Genomic DNA, 16,105 nt, shown 5'->3' on the forward strand with positions numbered 1-16,105 from the left:
GGTCTTTGACTCTGGGTTGGGAAGGATTTGCCTTTCTGTTGTGTCTCTCTGCAGTGTGACAGTTAAACTGCTCTCTGCTCTCTAAGGGCACTGCCCCCGGCACTTCATTTAATATGGGGCTGTATTTATATTGTCACATGTTATCACTTATCAGTCAGTGGCCCCAGCAGCAAAATAGCAGTTTCACTGGGAAACTGAGGAGCCACATATCCCATAATCCCTTTCACATGTCCCAGAATCCCTCTCTCTGGTTTACACTACAACATGTAACGGTCACATGACTGCCTGAGACTTTGTGACATCAGAGGTTGATGATGTCATAATGGCAGCAGATGTGGTTTAAGCTTTGCAGTTGATTATTCACTTCAGATCTTGCGACTGACTGAGGTGAGTGGGGGTTCAGCTGATCTGGGGCTCAAAATTCATGCTTTTTATTCATAAAAATGACACCGAGGCATACAAATGATTTTTTTTAATCTTCTATTAGGGGCCTATTTACTATAGGTGGGTAAAACATGGGAAACTACTAATAAATCTGCCTCGGTGGGCTCTGGCTCCGCTCACTGTTAGAAAATAAAGCCCATTCGTGCCTATTTTCGCTGTACAAGCACTAGGGATTGTAGGAACCAGGCAGTGCCACTAACTGGGCCTCCATTTCTAATTTTCCCGCAGCTTTAGCGATGAACAGGAGCAAGATCATCACTGAGCTGAAACGGGCGAAAGCTGCTATAGCCAAACCCTTTCACCATCTATTTCATCCCAAAAAGTCCAACCAGTTTCCTGGATCAGATGCCAAAGATCCAGATGTAGAGAAGAGCCACCATTGCTGCTTCCCACCACTGAGCATCTTCAGGAAGAAGAAGAAGAAGAAGGAAGAGGCCCAAGTATCCTATGTGGGTACAGAAGGGGCAGAGCCAGAGAACCCAACTGAGGAAATGACCGTTGGAGATTCAGTGACAGACAAGGGAGCGTCAGACTCGTCGGAAGAGAAACGGCTCCCTGGGCTCAAGCTGACGGCGCGTCAGAAACGAATCCTTCAGGGCTGTGATTGGCTGGAGGATGACGTTATAGACGCGGCACAGGCAATGCTGAAAAGGCAGTTTGGAGCCGACGGCCTCCAATCCGTCATTGAGGCCCAATGGCAGGTTGTACCTGTGTGTGGCCCAGCTGTACAGATCCACTTTGATAGCGATCGGAACCACTGGTTGGCATCTTGTTTCAGATCCGATAGAGTGGAGATCATGGACAGCTTAAAATCCTCCAAACTCAGCAATTCCATGAAGAGACAAATCCTGGAATACTATGGGGAAGTGGCCCCAGATCCTCTGGGAAGCCTGATACAACTAAAGGTGCACCAGCAACCCAATGGCAATGACTGTGGGGTATATGCCATAGCCAATGTGTGCGAATTACTGGCAAACGGAGGCCCCACTGGCTGCAGGTATGATGAGAAGAGAATGAGGCAGCACCTCATTGAATGCCTAGAGAGGGGAGAGATCACCCCATTCCCCAAAAAGGCTCAACGCTCCTCACAGAGTGTAACAAAGAGACAGAAGAGAGACAAAGAGAGTAATGCTCAATGCAGTAAGGTCCAGGCAAAGGCCCCAACAAGTGTGGCCCCTACACACAGTAATGTGACCTTACAGTGGCTCCTCATTGAGTGTGAGTGTGAGCTGATACTGCACCTCTCATGTTATGCGGTGTACTTGCATATATGCACCCCTATTGCTCTAGTGCAACTATCCTTCAGCCTCCTCCTTCCTCTACTCAACTGAAGCTGAATGGATCAAAACCTGCAGAGCTAACGGTATCACAAACTGGATCCACAGCAGAACATCACTGTGAGATCCAATCATTCCAAGTGCACATCATCCAGAGAAAGAAACGATAATCTAACATGGAGTATAGAGTGAAACTACAATTCTACCGTGCCAACCCTTTCTCTGGACCAGCTGACCAGCACTGTGACCTTACCGGTCATCATGGACAGGTGAGTGACATTTATTCACAGCACAGGCCATAAGAACTTCTCTTTGGGAGGATTTCTAATCAGGCTCAGGCTCACGTGCTGCTGTACGGTGCATGTGGTGGGAATGTTCCGCCCGAGCAATAGTGTCCCATTAAACAGGTACTAACTGGATGCTGCTTTTCATTGCAGATTCCTCAGCTCGGAACCAGCGGCTTGGACCAGCATCCTGCAAAAGAAACATTCCAATAGGAAATGCTGGTGCCAAAAGGAATTCTGCAAGAGATGAGGAAGAAGATTTCAGATGGGGGCAAGGCTTCGATCCTACATAAAACTTTTCTTGCCCCCCGGCTCCCCATCAGTGAGCATCAACTTCTAGAACTGATTGGGGGGGGGAATTCAGGGGATCAGAGAACCCTTGCCCCCCCTGGTTCCAACATGAATGGAATTCTGCTGTTGTATAAATCCCCCTTCCGTTCTCCCTATAATAATGTAAATGTTTATTATTAATAAAATATAATAATAGTAATGGAACTTTGAGGCTTTTTTGACGTGTGATGGCTTTAGAACCTGTGGAAGGAAACAAAGACCCAGGACAGGATGGGATTCATTCCAGGGAACTAAAAGAGCTCAGCTCTGTGTAACAAACCACATTACTAATAGCTAACGGGCATTTTAACCATAGACATGCCAGTATAATAACTATGGAAAATAGATAATCAGCATATTAACCCAAGATGTGCCAGTATAATTACAGATAATGGATAATTTGCATATTAACCCCAGGTGAGCCAGTATAATTACTACAGAAAATGAATAATCTGCATATTGACTCTGGTTATGCCAGTATATTTACTACAGAAAATGGATAATCAGCAAATTAACCCCATACATGCCAGTATAATTACTACAGGAAATATACTCAGCATATTAAGGGCTCTAACACAAGCGCATTTTGCCCTGTGTTCCCGTGTGGTCAGGTTTAAGGGGTTCCATCGCAGGGGATCACAGGTCAAAACAAAATCAATTCTTTTAAACCAGGCTGTAATACAGGAGCATGTAAGCACCGAACACAGGTGGAACAGAGCTCCACACAAGCCAGTACGATGAATGCAGAAAAGGATAGATTCATAGCATTCCCTCACCTACACTTGCACAACCAGAACACAAAGTTCTCTTTTCCTGCTGTTCCCACACTGCTTTTTTTCTCTCTCTCTCTGCCTCACTTTTGTAATAGATCTAAAATGGCTATGCATTTTATGGTAAAATGTGCGGCCATCTTGGATTTCTTTACAAGTAGCGAGGAGCTGAGAAGGACAACGAAGAGGTGGAAACCTAACGTTCAAATTGTGTGGGGTTCAACTTCATGGTCTCACATCTACCCAAATGAAAAACAGTGGAACCCTCAATTTTACATCCCCTGCACTTTACACTGTTTGTTTTTTGTTTTTTTTGTGGTCCCACCAATTCATAATGCATTTTAATGGGTGCTGCTCACTGATTTTACTCCATAATGTTCTCCTGATGTTCCTTAATATGGCTGTTTGTCCTCTGGGAATGATATTACTAGTTAACTGAAAGGGCTGGTTCACCTTTAAGTTATCTTTTAGTATGTTATAGAATGGCCACTTCTAAGCAACTTTTCAATTGGTCTTCCTTATTTATTTGATATATTTGTTTTTTAATTATTTGCCTTCTTCTGACTTTTTCCAGCTTTCAAACGTGGGTCACTGACCCCAACTGCAAAAGAAATGCTCTGTAAGGCTACACATTTATTAATCAAGATAAAAAAGGTATCCCCTTAATTAATTGTAGCATGTAATCAAATCAATTGACCAAATTAGATTACAATAGATTATAAACACACAATAATTTATAACTAGTATATAAGTAAAGAAAAAATGAAAAAATGAAAAAAATCAGGGATTAACTCCCATATATTAATCAATTCTGTGATTGAAAGTGGTAGTGCAATAAATAACTCAGAGCGACTGATTAGTTATAATTGAGTTTAGTTTAGTTAGTACTCCTTTTCTCTTAATGCTTTATCATAGGCAACTGATCCTTTTAAAGCAACGGTCTTTACCATTTCATACTAAACCTTGGGGTTAGAAGATATTTCTAACGGGACTTCTCCACCATCTACTATTTCCTAATCATTCTTATCTGGGTAATTTGAGCAATGCCATTACTTGAATTAATTTATTAGGAATGTACTTCTAAGAATCAATTTTTTAGTCACAAGCAAGTTTGTTAAATAATTTATATAAATAATTGTGAATTCTTTTAAGGGCTAAATTGGAATTTACTCACACTATTATCCCATACACTGAATCACGTTGTTTAGAGTGAGATAGCCTGGAAATACAGGAATTTCAGTGAGCACTAAACTAAACTCAATTATAACTAATCAGTTGCACTGAATTATTTATTGCACTAGCACTTTATATCAAGGAATTGATTAATTTATGGGAGTTAATCCCTGATTTTTTTCATTTTTTCTTTACTTATATACTAGTTATAAATTATTGTGTGTTTATAATCTATTGTAATCTAATTTGGTCAATTGATTTCATTACATGCTACAATTAATTAAGGGAATACCTTTTTTATCTTGATTAACACTTTCTCTGATGTAAGTCAGTTCCCTTTATTTAAATTATTTAATCACACCAGGTGATCTAATTGCTACTTGAATTTTAATCGCTACACATTTATTGTTATTGCTACTTTTTACCATTCGTCTTTCTATTCAGGCCTCTCCTATTCATATTTCAGTCTCTTATTTAAATCACTGCATGGTTGCTAGGGGAATTTGAATCCTATCAACCAGATGGCTGAAATAACAAACTGGAGAGCTGCCGAATAAAAATCGAAATAACACAAAAACCACAAATAATAAAAAATGAAAAGCAATTGCAAATTGATTCAGAATATCCCTCTCTACATCATACTAACATTTAACTTAAAGGAGAACAACCCCCCTTTAAGAGGTTAAACATACTAACTAGATGCATATTTTGCCATGGTTCTGTCTGTATATAGACTGCACCTCATATAGTCATTAATACAGAGAGGCCATATACACCCATAGTGTAACATGGATGCTGCAAAGCTTAACCAGTGTCATTATCACAGTAAATATTGTATTTCAGAGTAAACCTGACTCGTGCTAAAATCCTTCGAGTAAGAATAAGTTACCTTAATATATTATCTTAGATTTTACACTATTTGATCAGGTCCCCTGACTATATAGTTACTGTATGTCAGACTAAAACTTGCCTTGTATAGACTGATATGGCAGTAAAGTAACTTGATAATAAATAACTTGTACAGGGCCCCAATGTTTCTGATGGAACATGAAATGGAAACATCAGAGAAGGAGAGAATCATTTAGGTGCCTTTTCAGGGTGGGAGGTGGGTGCTGATATGTGAGTAGGTGCCGGGGCTCAGCTCAGTACTAATTGGAAAGTGATGAGGATCTGATGAGCATGAGAATCCATGTTATGTTAACACTTTATTGTATTTAACGTTGCATTATTTACAGTGATATTGTGTGCCCATATTTATACTGTAATAATACAATTATATCATATTTATTATCAGCCATGTTTTGCAGCTGTAGGGGAAACCTTATTATCTGTCCCAGCGAGCGTGGCCCCATCATGTCAGTGGACCAACAGGTAGAACATGGTTGTGTTACACGTAGGTGCTCCTTATACACAGGTAAATAATGAGAGACATCTCATATATTGTTTAATAGTGGCCCAGAGATCCCTGGAACTGACCTTCTCCCCCATATGAAGACTTGTTCACAGACTCTGATGTGATCGTCACCAATAGTCCCTTTTCCTCTCACAGGGTGATGAGGTGACATTGTGGCTGGTAATGAGCATCAGAGATCTCATGGTTTGTCTCATGTGCCCCCAACACTGGGAGGAGAGGACACAGGAGGGTCTGGGCAGGATAAAAGCAGAACACGAGGGTCAGTTCTACACTCAGATCAGGAGGGAAATGTTACAAATAGTGAGAAAGAAAAGAACTGGCATTTTTGCAAGTGTCAGTAAGAAGGGAACAAATATTGAGATGGGGGGGGGTTAATAGGAGATGGGGGGGGCAGTCACTGAATTAGTCAATGTCAGGGCAGATATGAGGAATGTCAGGGCAGATATGAGGAATATGAGGGCAGATATGAGGAATGTCAGGGCAGATATGAGGAATGTGAGGGGGCAGATATGAGGAATATGAGGGCAGATATGAGGAATGTCAGGGCAGATATGAGGAATGTGAGAGGGCAGATATGAGGAATGTGAGGGGGCAGATATGAGGAATATGAGGGCAGATATGAGGAATGTGAGGGGCAGATATGAGGAATGTCAGGGCAGATATGAGGAATATGAGGGCAGATATGAGGAATATGAGGGCAGATATGAGGAATGTCAGGGCAGATATGAGGAATATGAGGGCAGATATGAGGAATGTCAGGGCAGATATGAGGAATGTCAGGGCAGATATGAGGAATATGAGGGCAGATATGAGGAATGTGAGGGGCAGATATGAGGAATGTCAGGGCAGATATGAGGAATATGAGGGCAGATATGAGGAATGTCAGGGCAGATATGAGGAATGTCAGGGCAGATATGAGGAATGTCAGGGGGCACATATGAGGAATATGAGGGGGCAGATATGAGGAATGTGAGGGGGCAGATATGAGGAATATGAGGGCAGATATGAGGAATGTCAGGGCAGATATGAGGAATGTGAGGGGGCAGATATGAGGAATGTCAGGGCAGATATGAGGAATATGAGGGCAGATATGAGGAATGTCAGGGCAGATATGAGGAATGTGAGAGGGCAGATATGAGGAATGTGAGGGGGCAGATATGGAATGTCAGGGCAGATATGAGGAATATGAGGGGGCAGATATGAGGAATGTGAGGGGGCAGATATGAGGAATGTCAGGGCAGATATGAGGAATATGAGGGGGCAGATATGAGGAATGTGAGGGGGCAGATATGAGGAATGTCAGGGCAGATATGAGGAATGTCAGAGCAGATATGAGGAATGTCAGGGGGCACATATGAGGAATATGAGGAATGTGAGGGGCAGATATGAGGAATGTCAGGGCAGATATGAGGAATATGAGGGGGCAGATATGAGGAATGTGAGGGGGCAGATATGAGGAATGTGAGGGGGCAGATATGAGGAATGTCAGGGCAGATATGAGGAATATGAGGGGGCAGATATGAGGAATATGAGGGCAGATATGGGGAATGTCAGGGCAGATATGAGGAATGTCAGAGCAGATATGAGGAATGTGAGGGGGCAGATATGAGGAATATGAGGGCAGATATGAGGAATGTCAGGGGGCAGATATGAGGAATATGAGGGCAGATATGGGGAATGTGAGGGCAGATATGAGGAATATGAGGGCAGATATGAGGAATGTCAGGGGGCAGATATGAGGAATGTGAGAGGGCAGATATGAGGAATGTCAGGGCAGATATGAGGAATGTGAGGGGGCAGATATGAGGAATGTGAGGGGGCAGATATGAGGAATATGAGGGCAGATATGAGGAATATGAGGGCAGATATGAGGAATGTCAGGGCAGATATGAGGAATGTGAGGGGGCAGATATGAGGAATGTCAGGGCAGATATGAGGAATATGAGGGCAGATATGAGGAATGTGAGAGGGCAGATATGAGGAATATGAGGGCAGATATGAGGAATGTCAGGGCAGATATGAGGAATGTCAGGGCAGATATGAGGAATGTCAGGGGGCACATATGAGGAATATGAGGGGGCAGATATGAGGAATGTGAGGGGGCAGATATGAGGAATATGAGGGCAGATATGAGGAATGTCAGGGCAGATATGAGGAATGTGAGGGGGCAGATATGAGGAATGTCAGGGCAGATATGAGGAATATGAGGGCAGATATGAGGAATGTCAGGGCAGATATGAGGAATGTGAGAGGGCAGATATGAGGAATGTGAGGGGGCAGATATGAGGAATGTCAGGGCAGATATGAGGAATATGAGGGGGCAGATATGAGGAATGTGAGGGGGCAGATATGAGGAATGTCAGGGCAGATATGAGGAATATGAGGGGGCAGATATGAGGAATGTGAGGGGGCAGATATGAGGAATGTCAGGGCAGATATGAGGAATGTCAGAGCAGATATGAGGAATGTCAGGGGGCACATATGAGGAATATGAGGAATGTGAGGGGCAGATATGAGGAATGTCAGGGCAGATATGAGGAATATGAGGGGGCAGATATGAGGAATGTGAGGGGGCAGATATGAGGAATGTGAGGGGGCAGATATGAGGAATGTCAGGGCAGATATGAGGAATATGAGGGGGCAGATATGAGGAATATGAGGGCAGATATGGGGAATGTCAGGGCAGATATGAGGAATGTCAGAGCAGATATGAGGAATGTGAGGGGGGCAGATATGAGGAATATATGAGGGCAGATATGAGGAATGTCAGGGGGCAGATATGAGGAATATGAGGGCAGATATGGGGAATGTGAGGGCAGATATGAGGAATATGAGGGCAGATATGAGGAATGTCAGGGCAGATATGAGGAATGTCAGGGCAGATATGAGGAATGTCAGGGGGCACATATGAGGAATATGAGGGGGCAGATATGAGGAATGTGAGGGGGCAGATATGAGGAATATGAGGGCAGATATGAGGAATGTCAGGGCAGATATGAGGAATGTGAGGGGGCAGATATGAGGAATGTCAGGGCAGATATGAGGAATATGAGGGCAGATATGAGGAATGTCAGGGCAGATATGAGGAATGTGAGAGGGCAGATATGAGGAATGTGAGGGGGCAGATATGAGGAATGTCAGGGCAGATATGAGGAATATGAGGGGGGCAGATATGAGGAATGTGAGGGGGCAGATATGAGGAATGTCAGGGCAGATATGAGGAATATGAGGGGGCAGATATGAGGAATGTGAGGGGGCAGATATGAGGAATGTCAGGGCAGATATGAGGAATGTCAGAGCAGATATGAGGAATGTGAGGGGGCAGATATGAGGAATGTGAGGGGGCAGATATGAGGAATGTCAGGGCAGATATGAGGAATGTGAGGGGGCAGATATTGAGGAATGTGAGGGGGCAGATATGAGGAATATGAGGGCAGATATGAGGAATATGAGGGCAGATATGAGGAATGTCAGGGCAGATATGAGGATGTGAGGGGGCAGATATGAGGAATGTCAGGGCAGATATGAGGAATATGAGGGGCAGATATGAGAATGTGAGAGGGCAGATATGAGGAATATGAGGGCAGATATGAGGAATGTCAGGGCAGATATGAGGAATGTCAGGGCAGATATGAGGAATGTCAGGGGCACATATGAGGAATATGAGGGGCAGCATATGAGGAATGTGAGGGGGCAGATATGAGGAATATGAGGCAGATATGAGGAATGTCAGGGCAGATATGAGGAATGTGAGGGGGCAGATATGAGGAATGTCAGGGCAGATATGAGGAATATGAGGGCAGATATGAGGAATGTCAGGGCAGATATGAGGAATGTGAGAGGGCAGATATGAGGAATGTGAGGGGGCAGATATGAGGAATGTCAGGGCAGATATGAGGAATTGAGGGGGCAGATATGAGGAATGTGAGGGGGCAGATATGAGGAATGTCAGGGCAGATATGAGGAATATGAGGGGGCAGATATGAGGAATGTGAGGGGGCAGATATGAGGAATGTCAGGGCAGATTATGAGGATGTCAGGGGGCACATATGAGGAATATGAGGAATCGTGAGGGGCAGATATGAGGAATGTCAGGGCAGATATGAGGAATATGAGGGGGCAGATATGAGGAATTGTGAGGGGGCAGATATGAATGTGAGGGGGCAGATATGAGGAATGTCAGGGCAGATATGAGGAATATGAGGGGGCAGATATGAGGAATGTGAGGGGCAGATATGAGGAATGTCAGGGCAGATATGAGGAATATGAGGGGGCAGATATGAGGAATGTGAGGGGGCAGATATGAGGAATGTCAGGGCAGATAGAGGAATGTCAGAGCAGATATGAGGAATGTCAGGGGGCACATATGAGGATATGAGGAATGTGAGGGGCAGATATGAGGAATGTCAGGGCAGATATGAGGAATATGAGGGGGCAGATATGAGGAATGTGAGGGGGCAGATATGAGGAATGTGAGGGGGCAGATATGAGGAATGTCAGGGCAGATATGAGGAATATGAGGGGGCAGATATGAGGAATATGAGGGCAGATATGGGGAATGTCAGGGCAGATATGAGGAATGTCAGAGCAGATATGAGGAATGTGAGGGGGCAGATATGAGGAATATGAGGGCAGATATGAGGAATGTCAGGGGGCAGATATGAGGAATATGAGGGCAGATATGGGGAATGTGAGGGCAGATATGAGGAATATGAGGGCAGATATGAGGAATGTCAGGGGGCAGATATGAGGAATATGAGGGCAGATATGGGGAATGTGAGGGCAGATATGAGGAATATGAGGGCAGATATGAGGAATGTCAGGGCAGGAAGGGACTAACATGGGGCAGCAGATATGACACAGGAATGGGGGAAGAAATAAAACGAGTGAGGAGTGAGACAAGGAGAGGCTGGAGGGAATCACTAAGGGGCAGATATTTGGGAGAGGACAAGATGGAGAGGGAGGGAAGCAGGACAATAACAATGAGACAGATAACAGGTGTGAGGGCTAATGGGAATCAGACGAGGGTTAGTCGGGACTAATCTGAGAGGACTGCGTACTTATCATTACATTTTCTCGCCCGTGGTGCGATGTCACGTGGTTGGTCACATGGTCCTTGGAGAGGCGAGTTATTGGTCACCACAGTGTGATTGCTCAATGCGCGCCGTCTACTCCGACAGAAGAGTTTGCTTGGAGCCCTCTGCTGGAAGCCGCGGGTACGCGCCGGAAGTAGCTCGTAAAGCTGTTTCCGGTGCCCGGGCTGTCCTTGTGTCATGTCTGAATTCAAGGAAGCGCCGTTGAGCAGCCGGCCCGCGGGCCTCAATCCCTCCGAGTACTTCGGACTGGGCCCCGAGCAGAGGCGGGTGGAAGAGGAGAGGTTGTCTCTGCGGGCTCAGCTAAAGAGAAAGTACCAGCTGCAGCTCAATGACCCTCACAGGAAGGCCCTGGTGGTGAGTCGCTGACGGACTGGGATTGGCTATGTCTGCAGCTGCTTACTGGGAATGGCTTACTGGGAATGTCTTACTGGGAATGTCTTACTGGGAATGTACTGGGAATGTCTGGTTACTGGGAATGGCTTACTGGGAATGTCTTACTGGGAATGTCTTACTGGGAATGTCTTACTGGGAATGTCTTACTGGGAATGTCTTACTGGGAATGTCTGCTTACTGGGAATGTCTTACTGGGAATGTCTGCTTACTGGGAATGTACTGGGAATGTCTGCTTACTGGGAATGTTTTACTGGGAATGTCTGGTTACTGGCAATGTCTGCTTACTGGGAATGTCTGCTTACTGGGAATGTACTGGGAATGTCTGCTTACTGGGAATGTTTTACTGGGGATGTCTGGTTACAGGGAATGTCTGGTTACTGGGAATGTCTGGTTACAGGGAATGTCTGGTTACTGGGGATGTCTGGTTACTGGGAATGTCTGGTTACTGGGAATGTCTGGTTACTGGGAATGTCTGGTTACAGGGAATGTCTGGTTACAGGGAATGTCTGGTTACAGGGAATGTCTGGTTACAGGGAATGTCTGGTTACAGGGAATGTCTGGTTACAGGGAATGTCTGGTTACTGGGGATGTCTGGTTACTGGGAATGTCTGGTTACTGGGAATGTCTGGTTACTGGGAATGCCTGCATACATATTCTTCGGCACACCACTTACTTTTCCTTTAGGGTGCATTCAACTCCTCCAGCTACTTCCAAGCCTGGTTTTCATACAACAATTCCCATAGGGAGGAAGCACACCAAACATATGATTTTGCCTTTTAGGACATTTATTCAGCAGTGTTGGCACAAGCTTTCGGGGTCAACCCCTTCCTCAGGTGCAATAAAAATCAAGTGAACATCATTGCATTAAATACCTTTAACACCATGTGAGCTATCATGTGATACAATTAACTGTTTAGTGCTTTTGGGATATTTATAAACCATTATATAAAGAGGAATGGGATCGAGCACTAAACAGTTAATTGTATCACATGATAGCTCACATGGTGTTAAAGGTATTTAATGCAATGATGTTCACTTGATTTTTATTGCACCTGAGGAAGGGGTTGACCCCGAAAGCTTGTGCCAACACTGCTGAATAAATGTCCTAAAAGGCAAAATCATATGTTTGGTGTGCTTCCTCCCTATGGGAATTGTTGGTTACTGGGAATGTCTGCTTACTGGGGATGTCTGGTTACAGGGAATGTCTGGTTACTGGGAATGTCTGGTTACTGGGAATGTCTGGTTACTGGGAATGTCTGGTTACTGGGAATGTCTGGTTACTGGGAATGTCTGGTTACTGGGAATGTCTGGTTACTGGGAATGTCTGCTTACTGGGGATGTCTGGTTACAGGGGATGTCAGGAGCTGGTTACTGGGAATGTCATAGGAGGGGCAGACACTATTTGATTGACGGCTGAAATTTATAAATGAGTTTACAACAGCTATGAATGCTTTTTAATTTGAAAAGGACTTTTATTATACAGATTTTTGTGTCTGGGTGACAGGTCCACTTTAAATGGCAATTCACCTTCATTAGCAAAACTGATAACATATAAAAATGTGCTCAAACTTTTATAACCTGCCAAATTTTGTAAAATGGAAATGTTAATTAGGGGTGTGGCCACAAAATCTGAGTGCTCAAACAAATTTGCCGCGCTACACACGGCAAACCTTTTTGTCCCTCTTTTTGTTTCCAAAATGTTGGGAGGCTGATTACTGGGAATGTCAAGGATTCGGGAATGACAGGAATATTAGTGAGAGGCAGGAGCAGCAGATTGTAAGCTCTATGGAGCAGGGATCTCCTTCCTCTTGTTTATTTGATATTTAGCTGTCTGCAATGTAAGTGTACTTTGTATTTATCATTAACCCCCTGTTTGTTCTGTGAATGTATTGTTGTGCTTACAGTGCTGTGTGTATAATTACCAATACATATATACATGGTGGGAAGGGGCTATGGAAAACTAGAGGGACAGAGGGGTAAGTGGGGGGTAAGAGAAGAGGGGCAGGTGGGAGACAAAGGGGTAAATTATAGAGAACAACAGGCACATGGGTGGAACGTAATGTGTGAGGATCAGAATGGGAGAGTCAGGGTATGAAACACAAGAAGGTTAGGCAGAGCAAGTGCAGCTGGGAGACAAGGAGAGAAAATGACTGGGTGGGAATGAGAGGCAGGTGGAGACTACCGGGTATGTTTTGGGACTGTTTCTGTATCTGATTTGCATTTACGTCCATTTCTTTTCTCCTGTATAGGAAGATCCGGCATTAAACCGCTGGATGTTTGCCAGGAACCGAAATATCTACCCTAACTTCAGGCCTTCCCCCAAGACTTCCCTGCTCGGTTTGGTTTGGGGCGTCGGGCCCTTGTTCTTCTGGTATTATGTTTTCAAAACAGACAGGGTAGGTGTCAATCTCTGTTTCACAGGCGACTAGATTATTTGGTATGAGTTTTGCAATCTTGTTGGTGCTGCCATACTGTGTCAAAGGAATTCTAGCCTGTATGGATGGAGAGTAGACATACTCGAAAACCTCCTATATCTGTATATATGGATAGGGCCAAAACACACTATGTCATATGGTTATATTTTCAAAGCTTGGTTTGTGGGGGGCTGATTGGTAAGAGATATGGGGTGCATAACTGCAGTGCTTGGGGTGATGGATTCCATAAGGCTGAGAAGTCACCTCCATACAAATACATGTGGTTTTAGCACAGACAGAACATTTGAAAGATTCCCTTTAATTGTGATGTGCCTATAGAAAGGTTGGCTCATCAGCCAGTAGGAATGGGGTGCAGGCAAATACTTTGTCATTTGGTATCACCCCTCTGTATCTGGTGAGTGAGAGTTCCCCCTGGTGCTTGAACTTGGAGCTGTGCAGGGGGCTGGTGTGTGTTATATCGGGGGGGGATCCATGTGCCCCAGTACAGGGCTCCTATAAGCTATATTAGATAGTCAGTTCTTCATGCAGGTTTACAAGGACAGACATATTAGATGGGGGCTCTCTAGTAATTGGTTGAGTTCATGAGCCAATCAACACTAGGCAGTGGGTCGGCTGAACACTAAAGGCGCCATCTTGGCATCAGTGCAGTTGGTGAAACTAGAAAGTCAGACACAGTTCTGATCACAGTTCTCTTGTTTTTGGGCTTCTGTTGTGCTGATTCCATTTGAATATTTTCCTCCCTCTTCAATGGGTTTCTGTTAAAATACTGACTTGCTTGTACTTTTTATTACTATCACCCCATGGCACTTAGAGCTCCATAAGCAGTTTCAAACCCCTTGGTGAACCTCCTATCTTTTTCCCTGCCGGGGTTTATGGCGATGACAGAGTAAATCTGTAGTACTAATGAGACTCATAGTCTGAATGTATCTGCAACCGTGGAGGTGTCCTGGCAGCAGCCGGATATAATAACCATAATATACAGATATATTTTATTACAGTTAAATTATACGGTTAACATTTGTGCTGTCCGCACCTAATTAAATCTTATTTAAAGGAGAACTAAACCCATTTAGTGAACATAGAAGCCCTGCACATGTTCCTTTCCTGGACCACTGCAACATTATTCCTAACATGGTCCTGCATCCTATACTAAAGGGATACTGTCATGGGGGGAAAAAAAATTTTCAAAATGAATCCGTTAATAGTGCTGCTCCAGCAGAATTCTGCACTGAAATACATTTCTCAAAATAGCAAACAGATTTTTTTATATTCAATTTTGAAATCTGACATGGGGCTAGACATATTGTCAATTTCCCAGCTGCCCCAAGTCATGTGACTTGTGCTCTGATAAACTTCAATCACTCTTTACTGCAAGTCGGAATGATATCACCCCCTCCCCTTTCCCCCCCCAGCAGCCAAACAAGAGAACAATGGGAAGGTAACCAGATAGCAGTTCCCTAACACAAGATAACAGCTGACTGGTAGATCTAAGAACAACACTCAATAGTAAAATCCAGGTCTCACTGAGACACATTCAGTTACATTGAAAAGGAAAAACAGCAGCCTCCACAGCATTTCTCTCCTAAAGTGCAGGCACAAGTCACATGACCAGGGGCAGCTGGGAAATTGACAATATGTCTAGCTCCATGTTGGATTACAAAATTAAATATAAAAAAAATCTGTTTGCTCTTTTGAGAAATGGATTTCAGTGCAGAATTCTGCTGGAGCAGCACTTTTAACTGATTCATTTTGAAAAAAAATTTTTTTCCCATGACAGTATCCCTTTAACCTTACTAAGGCAGAGCTACACAGACAGGTCGCCATGTTTGTTCCCTGGCACTGATTGGCAAGAACCGATCTTGTTTGTGGTGGCTGCCAAACACTGTGCAGCTGCCTTAGGAAGACTGGTACTGGGAGAAGAGATGATCTGGAGAGTGAAGTGCTGTGGTTTGAAAGGTGGGAGGGGAAATGGTTTAGTTCTCGTTTAGGTTTGTATTACACTCCAATTGTGGATTTGCACATCATTAACACAATAAAGACCTGGAGGAGGAGGCAGACAGAACTGACGTGGCCAAAACTAAATATTCATTGGCTCCACTATCTGCTCCTAGAGTCCGTTCTAAAAATGGAGCTTAATGTTACTGGCATTGCCACTTTATATCGCAGGAGGGGAGAAGTAGCTGAACACACTCATTATTAAAAATCTGGATTTCTCTGTAAGAGCTCCTGTGAGAGCAGAATAATAATAATGTTTAATAAGGAGGCTGCTTTCTGCCCAAAATGCTCTCATTCTGCTATAACTGTCCCCTTTCCTTTCACAGGACCGGAAAGAGAAACTTATCCAAGAGGGCAAACTGGAGAGACCATTCCAGCTTTCCTCCTGAAGCTCCACGCCTTGCTCTGATTGGTCAGGACTGTATAAAGTGTGAGATATTTCCCCAAAATAATAAATATATTATTCACTTGTAATTGCCTGAATGGTGTGAATT

At 44.0% G+C, this 16,105-nt stretch overlaps 1 protein-coding gene and 1 long non-coding RNA gene across 2 annotated transcripts; one reads left to right on the forward strand and one right to left on the reverse strand.

Annotated features, from left to right (window-relative positions):
• Positions 1–5,470: 5,470 nt before the first annotated feature.
• On the reverse strand, positions 5,471–10,887 carry LOC108707804. Its single transcript, XR_001934335.2, has 2 exons — positions 10,763–10,887; positions 5,471–5,923 (listed from the first exon to the last, which is right to left on the reverse strand). It is a non-coding gene; the product is annotated as an uncharacterized LOC108707804 (long non-coding RNA).
• Positions 10,838–16,085, forward strand: ndufb4.L (NADH:ubiquinone oxidoreductase subunit B4 L homeolog). Its single transcript, NM_001096626.1, is given in 3 exon segments — positions 10,838–11,142; positions 13,431–13,577; positions 15,938–16,085. Coding segments are annotated over 3 exon segments (387 nt in total). The 5' UTR covers positions 10,838–10,965; the 3' UTR covers positions 16,001–16,085.
• Positions 16,086–16,105: the final 20 nt, after the last annotated feature.

The sequence above is a fragment of the Xenopus laevis genome, chromosome 2L (assembly GCF_017654675.1).
Source record: "Xenopus laevis strain J_2021 chromosome 2L, Xenopus_laevis_v10.1, whole genome shotgun sequence".
Lineage (NCBI taxonomy): Eukaryota > Metazoa > Chordata > Amphibia > Anura > Pipidae > Xenopus > Xenopus laevis.